The sequence below is a fragment of the Nelumbo lutea genome, chromosome 1 (assembly GCF_056320005.1).
Source record: "Nelumbo lutea isolate HS-2025 chromosome 1, American lotus-T2T, whole genome shotgun sequence".
NCBI classification, from domain to species: domain Eukaryota; kingdom Viridiplantae; phylum Streptophyta; class Magnoliopsida; order Proteales; family Nelumbonaceae; genus Nelumbo; species Nelumbo lutea.
Window position 1 is genome coordinate 178,386,601 of NC_142684.1, and position 7,576 is coordinate 178,394,176.

Consider the following 7,576-nt stretch of genomic DNA (forward strand, 5'->3'; position numbering starts at 1 on the left):
TTAGGAGTAAAAGAAGAAATAATCCATTGAAGAAGATGATGGTTGATAAGCTACTAGAAAGTGTGAAAAAATCAATCATTCTCACACACTTTTGTAACTACTAGTGGCAAACGTTGTTTTGTCTGGTGATCAGAATACATGTCTAGATGGATCAAACATGGATAAAAACAGGACAAATGAACAAAGAAAAAAAGGCAGAATGAAGATTATTATTTCCAATCCCGTAGCAAACATTGTAGCTGTTTTCTTGTTTCTGTCATGTTTTCTACAGATAGCGTTTCAGGTATTCATGCACTCTGGTGTAGTTGACCTCCGGATACAGCTTTGAAGCTTCTTCTTCTTCTCCTATATCAAAGTTTGTTAAGCAACCCTCGTAGAAGATGTGGTAGAAATGCCCCACTCCCACTTGATTTGCATAGTCTAAATCTGAAATTAATCAAACAAATGCACGTACGTTGAAAACAGGTATATATGCTTAATTGGATTAGGGTTTTGTGGCTAAGTGAACCATTATTGGATTTGAGTCTTAAATTTCAATGCTTACAAGGGTCCAAAGTAGTAGCGTTTTCAACCAGTCGACCCGGCTGGTCAGGCCGGTGAATTTGATAACCAGGTTATAATCCCAGTTCTCTATATAACAGAAAACTATTGACTCGGTTGATGATCCAATGATAGAGTTGAATCATTGATTAGCTGAATCATTAATGGGGTTGCTATAATTTTTGAAAATTTTCATAGTGATGACTTCAAAGGTTGACCCAAGTCTATTACCAATTTGCCATGTCATGTTTGGGTTGGGCTGGATTACCATAGCCTCAACCTTAACCCAACTGACTTTTTTCTGTTACATCTGGGCTAATCTGGATCAATTTTTCCTGTCTTCACGGTTCAAAGTATCAATATATATTGGCCTATATCGGCCAATACGTATCATGTCAAAACCTTTCCGATATGTTCCTACAGAGAGTGTTTCAGGTCAGCAAATGGTTCAGGGGTAGACAAGCCATAAACTGGATCCCTTTGAACCAGATTCGGAAAAAATAAAAAATAAAAAAAACAAAGAAAAAGAGTACTGATACAGTCTGATATGCCGATATATACAGGCTAATATACCCTACCGATATATCGCCCTGTATCGATACTTTGAACTTTGCTTCTCTTGCTTGCTTTTCCATTGCTGTTGTGGCAAATTAGAGATGGAATTAAGTTCAGTCCGCTAGCTGGCCCAACCCTTGCCAAGCCCATCCACCATAATCCCTAATTTAGGAATACCAATGCAAGAGTAGGACATGAAACCAAGTTCAGCTACCACCATAAAGAAAAATCTTTATTACTGTTTCGAAAAATGAAATAACTAATGATGATTAGAAAAGGGGGTTCAGATCCCAATATCTCATGATTCATTGGATCAACTAGGGGCGTTAATGTGCGGGTTTTTGGTTAGGCCCGTCCAAATCAGACCAATTTGGAGGGATTGGATGAATAAATGAGACACTGAAATGGATCAGTCCAGACTTAATGGTCCAAAAGTATCTGTTGGATTGGATTGGACCTAGTCCGTCTGTAAGGGGTTTATATTGGATTCGGTTGGATTGAACCAATATCTATAATCACTTGATAGAAAATAAGAGTACAGGGGTCAATAAAGCAAGTTTGGGTTGGAACCAATTTGAACAGAATAGGTGGTCCAAACATTATACTGGACCGGCCCAAACTGGTCCAAAATATTCTCTAAATTGGATTGGATTTTCTTTACCTTTCATGGAAGCCAGAAAATCTTCTGCAGATATGCTGGATTTTCTTAATTCTTTGCCAATTAGTTTCTCCCAAACTCCAACCAACTCTTTCTGCGAGAGGATGTTTTCTGGTGGCCTAATGTAGATCGTCTTGTTCAGTGTACGCGGATCGTCTACAGCTTTAATGGTGTATGTTGCAATGTCATCTTCATTTACATAAATTGCTGAAACAAATGGCAAAAGATAATTAACTATTTTTACACCCTTATGGGCCTTTATATGTATGTATATATATATATACCTTTTACATTGCCATCTCCATATAGACGAATGCTTTCCACAGGAGGAATGAGTGTTCCGAGCTGTGATAAACTCCCCACAAAATAACCAGCAAAGCAGTTGGAAGAGACATAGGTGAAGGGAATTCCGGCATTCTCAATTGCCTTTCTCACTGTCATCTTCTCGTCGAATGTCACTCTTCCTGGTTCTAGTGCATGTTCCATCCGTGCTGGATCTATGCCAAACTCTGATGGCAAAAACCGCTGCAAGAATATTTTTCTCTGTAAGTATCTTTCATAACAAGTAAAATCTATGGTCTAAATAAGGGGGTGTGAGAATCTTCAATGAGGTTTATTATATATACTGGTTAAGTAGCGTGTGAGATAATCAGAGAGGAACATAAATGGACAAAACTTTCAGGATGGTTGCCTAGACGTGAGGCCGGCTAAGCCAAGCCAAGTATGGGCATGTAGTAAAGATATGCACCCATGTAACTTTTGACAATTGTTTGATTTTCTGCCACAAAATGAATGAATCCAACGGGGTTTTTGTCCTTTTCAAATTGGAGAAGACATACAGAAAGGTAAAAAAAAAAAATCATTTGTGAAAAAGCTCAAAAATGGCTTTTTAGCTTTTCGATGTATAAGTGCAACTTGGGTGAATCGGATTGAATTTTTGTCCAAATTTGACCTTATTCAAAACAGTGTAAAATGCTAACTCAGGTCAACCCATGGAAAAAGCTATTTTAAACCAAAAGGTCGACGGCCAACCTAACACTAAAATAGGACTTTTTCAAAAAGTGTCATGTTCAGAAGTACTTTAAGCCAAAAAGCACTCCCAAATGCAGCCTAATGAGGTTTTAAAACAGTTCCCAATTATTCATAATAAAAGATAGAAGTATATATAGGTTAATTAGTTAAATATAATATACTTAAACATACCCAGTGATTCCTACTTTCCAAAACTAGTTAAATAGGTCTCCTTGTCCTAATAGAGACTTGGGATCACCTAGGTTGGGAGATGAGCTACCCCCATTATATAACCCTTCAAAAGAACTAAAAAGAAAAAAAAATTAAAAGATTAATTAAAAATATTAAAGGACAAAAATGTCCTTGACTGTTCATTAAATGTTTCGAACATGGGCTCGACTATGATATGAAAAAAGATATGATATCCAAAAAAACACAACTGATCAATAAACCAGAATCATAAATGTGATAGTGAACATGGTGTTATTTATCAAAATTCATAGATGGATTCTGATTGGTCAAAATTCTTTTCATACCATATCTTTTCTGTATCATAGATTTTTCCTTTGAACACAATTTTTATTCTGATTGGTCAAAATACAAAACCTTGTATTTTGTATATACTTATACTGTACTATTTATACTATTTTATATTATTGTGATTTTAGTTTATATCCGATATAAATTTAATGAATACGATCCAATTTCAAAAACAAATAAATCAAATTTGGATCCATTTATATCTATATGTAAATCGATTCGATCAATCTGCAATCCTACAAAGTAAATACAAAATGAGACTGAAACTTGCATTTTCAGGCTTTCCAGTCTAAGGTTTGAACAATAAACAGAAAAAAGTGACCTCTCATCCATCCTACACCACAAATCTAAAATATTGTGTGTGATCCACATATGTAGAAATGGGTCTTCTCTTAGATTTATCTTGACCTTTTGGATAAACAGATGTAACCATTTGTCTAATATTTGAAGGTGAAAACCTATAGGCTGTAAAATGAAAGAACATAAAATAGGGAACCCCATTTCCAAAATGGGTCTTCAGTTGAAACTCTATCCCTCAATTTTCTAGAATTCTCTTAGATTTATCATGACTTTTTTTGGATGCCTCGAAAAGAACCCCGTTGGTCTATTATAAGATAAATAATTCGAAAATATACGAACAGATTTCTGAATTCCACTGCATATTTATAAAATAAAACCTAAAATAATAAAATTAGTTAATTGTTGATTGATTGGTTAATGGAAGGTAGCTTATCTTATGAATAAAAGTAATGTTTTCAATTCGCAGCTGATCCGGTCATTTGAACCGTTCTAATCGTTAGAACTTTGGGTCAAATTCAGTCTAGATCCATTAAACACGGTTAAAAACTGTAGACTTGGTCAAAAACCATTTGACCCGACTGGTTTGACCATTGATCCATTCAAACCGTCATCCAATTAGGTTTCTGGATCCAATTCAGTTAAGATCCATCAAATGGTCAAAAATCATTGACTTTGTCAAGAATCATTTGACCTGGCCGGTTCGATCGCTGACCTGTTTGACTCGATCATCGGATTGCATATTGTACACTTAATGTATGCAAACTTTTGAATGCCATAATTTTGTTTTCTGGTGTCTGATTGGAATGATTTTTTGTTTTTGTGTGTGTGTAACATTTCAAGATTTAAAAATTGACTTCAAATTACAAATTTTAATGTTTTCATAAATAAAAAAGATTTAAAAATTGAATTAAAAATATAAATTAAATATAAAAATATATATAACAGATTTAGAATATATTTATATATTATTTATTGATAAAATATATATATTTATACACATATATGTGTATATAAATAAATATATACACACATTTAATACATATATATGATGACATGGCATGGTCTAAACCTTTTAACTCAGCCAGTCAAACCGGTGACCCACGATCCAGATACAAAAACGGTTCGTCCTCCGAATCAGTTTTTAAAACATTGAATAAAAAGGGTTTAAAAAGAAATATCAAATATCAAAAAAGTCTGGGATATGTTTGAGAGACCTGAAAAAAGATGAGGGAAATCTGACAAACGTATTTGAATAATTAAAAAAAGAGAAAATCTCTCATTTCTAAAATATCAGTACAGGAAAGTAAAGTAAGACACCGGAAGAAACTTCCACAGAGCGCCCCACAGAACTCGCGCGGGGGAAGCTACGTCCTGTCCCCGATACCTATAACCCTCCAACTCTCCTAACTCTGTTGATCACAGGGTTTAATCTCAAGACTCTATATATTACGGTCTACGGGTTATTTGATTATAAGTTTTTCTAGTTTCATGCCTTTTTTTCGGGTATAATAGTGGCACTGAAAAGGAATATATGTATTAGAATGAAGAAGACGATGATTGTACAGTGAAAAACCAAAGCATGCAAATTAAACAGTGAATGTATACATACAAACCTTAACGTTTCCGGCTTGTTTGATGGCATCAACAAGCTTAAGCTGGAGGAGAAGATTGTGGCTCCTGAAATGCACACCAGACATGGTGGAAATTACGACGTCAACTTGTTTCACAGCATCCACGATGCTTTGATGATCAGAGAAGGAAGCAGGGATGAGATTCGCCCCTTGCTGCTTGAAACTCAGAAGCATCTGGAGCTTGTCGATGTCTAGACCTATCTCTGGTCGTTGAAGGACGTAGGTAGGATGGCCCTGGGCTAAGCTTGCCTTCACAATCCTTTTGCCCAGGTACCCACTTCCCCCTACAACCAGGATCTTGCTCTTCGTCTTCTTTTCCATATGTATTCTCTATTCTCTTTCAGGCACCAAACACCTCAGTTTATGGAGATGGAAAATGTCAGGCTCATGCATTCTTATATATATACATGAAAAGCTACCGCGGTTTGGTTTAGCTTTATTAGGTTAGGTTTTGGGTTGCTTCCTTTACAAATTAAGGAACGTATGTACTCCCCCTGTGTGTGTGTGTGAAGAAATTGTCTTCAGCGCCCTCAGCACAGTGAGTTGGTATTTCGTGCTACACACACAATACAAGGGAATTGGTGGTGGGGACCAAACACGAATTTATCAAAAATTGGAATTTTCTTTTTTTGAGTTTGTACAATTGAAAATAGTGGTAGACGGGATTTGGGACAATATATATAGAATTAAAACCAATAAATATTTCTGAGGGGAGCATACCATGAATTTCTCTAAATTATATCAACTATAAATGAGTCCTATTGAATCAATACCGGTTCAATCTTGACTCAAACTAGACCCTAACTCATTGATAGCACTAGGTAGATGTACGATGCATATCTGTGTCTGGTTTCATAATTTTGTATATTAACGCATATCCTTTGTTGTTTCCACTGCTTGAAGTGATTGTTACAACCACAAAGAAATGATGAATCCCAACTACGGATATATAGGAAATCAAAACTGCTAAGGGCATTCCATTCAGCGTAAGCATCTGGATATTTTGGAATGCGATGTGACATACCCAAAAGCCCTAAGAAATGTGTGGAAAAGAGGGTCGGATTAACCCTCAAGGCTGAAAGAAGTGATTCAAAAATGGGTTTGACCTAAAGTTTCAGGGTATGTCCAACCAAAGATTTTACCCACCCAAGAGTAAAAATTAAAAATTATAATTATAAAAACTAAGGTAGAGTTATAATTATAAAAATGAAATAAATAAATTGAGATTTAATTTTTCCAAAATTTTAATAAAAACTGAGAATAATAAAAAATAATTTATTTTATCCACCTTAAATGACTTATAAATTTATATGTTAAAAATGAAAGCATATTTATTAATTGAAAAATATAGCTATTACTTATATAAAAATACTAAAGAAATAAAATTTCCCAAAAAATCAATAAATTTTGAGAATTATAAAAATAATTTACTTTACCTACCTTAAATAATTTGTATGTTTTATTTTATAATTATTTGTAAAATAAAACAATTATTTGTTAAAAATGAAAACATATTTATTATTCTAAAATTGGAGCTATTATTTATATAAAATACTAAATAAACAAATAAAATTTTCCAAAAATAATAAAAAATTAAAATTTATAATTATAAAAACTGAAATAAAGTGATAATTATTATATGATGCCTACATTTTCTAAAATTATAGTATTATTGATTGTAATGTTTCTCTTCATACAGCCTATTAAAGTGTGTATTTCTCATGTATATATATCTTATTCAAAGATAGTTCTACTTTAAATTTATTGTTATATATTAATGCATTATATCCTTTACTACATCCGTATCAGAGCTGTCGTCTACAATGCTTGAGATGTTGATAATTTCATCCTTGATTATGCCATGAGATGTTAACATATTTCTAATTTTCCACACAGGCAGAATTGCGTAGGAGAGCAGGTGATAGGTGATAGGTTTGTTGTGGAATCTAAGTCAAGCGTGGACCGAAAGGGTGGGTCCAGATCTTCTAAACATGCGACACATGGCAAATTGTAACTGGTCATATGATATCGTTGTAAGATAATCTCAAAACAAATATAATACATTGAGGGTCAGGTTGGTGAGTCGGTGGGTAGGTGTGCGCCTTAGAAATCTGAGGCATTTATACATAGCCCATTTATTCCATGGAATGTTGATTTGACAGATCCAAACCATCCTTTCCTGTGCGGTTAGGAATGTAAACACGGTTCAGATTTTAAATGCTCTAACGCCTTAATTTTGGTTAAAAATTTGATTATCAAAAAAATACAGAATTGTATAAAAAAATAAGTACAGTAGTGTTTTCTTTACAGACTACAAAAATATCAGAAAATATATTTTTTA

The 7,576-nt window shown here is 34.0% G+C and overlaps 1 protein-coding gene across 2 annotated transcripts; it reads right to left on the reverse strand.

Moving 5' to 3' along the window:
- Positions 1-5,639, reverse strand: LOC148879491 (isoflavone reductase homolog). 2 transcript variants are annotated; one of them, XM_088961023.1, is made up of 4 exons: positions 5,218-5,639; positions 2,038-2,278; positions 1,757-1,960; positions 1-426 (listed from the first exon to the last, which is right to left on the reverse strand). In XM_088961023.1, the coding sequence occupies exons 1-4, from the start codon at positions 5,554-5,556 to the stop codon at positions 266-268; spliced, it is 945 nt and encodes a 314-aa protein (XP_088817149.1). In that variant the 5' UTR covers positions 5,557-5,639; the 3' UTR covers positions 1-265. The 2 variants fall into 2 exon arrangements, with proteins under 2 accessions (XP_088817149.1, XP_088817150.1); XM_088961024.1 differs by having other exon boundaries at positions 1-1,257; positions 5,218-5,615.
- Between the last annotated feature and the right edge of the window lie 1,937 nt (positions 5,640-7,576).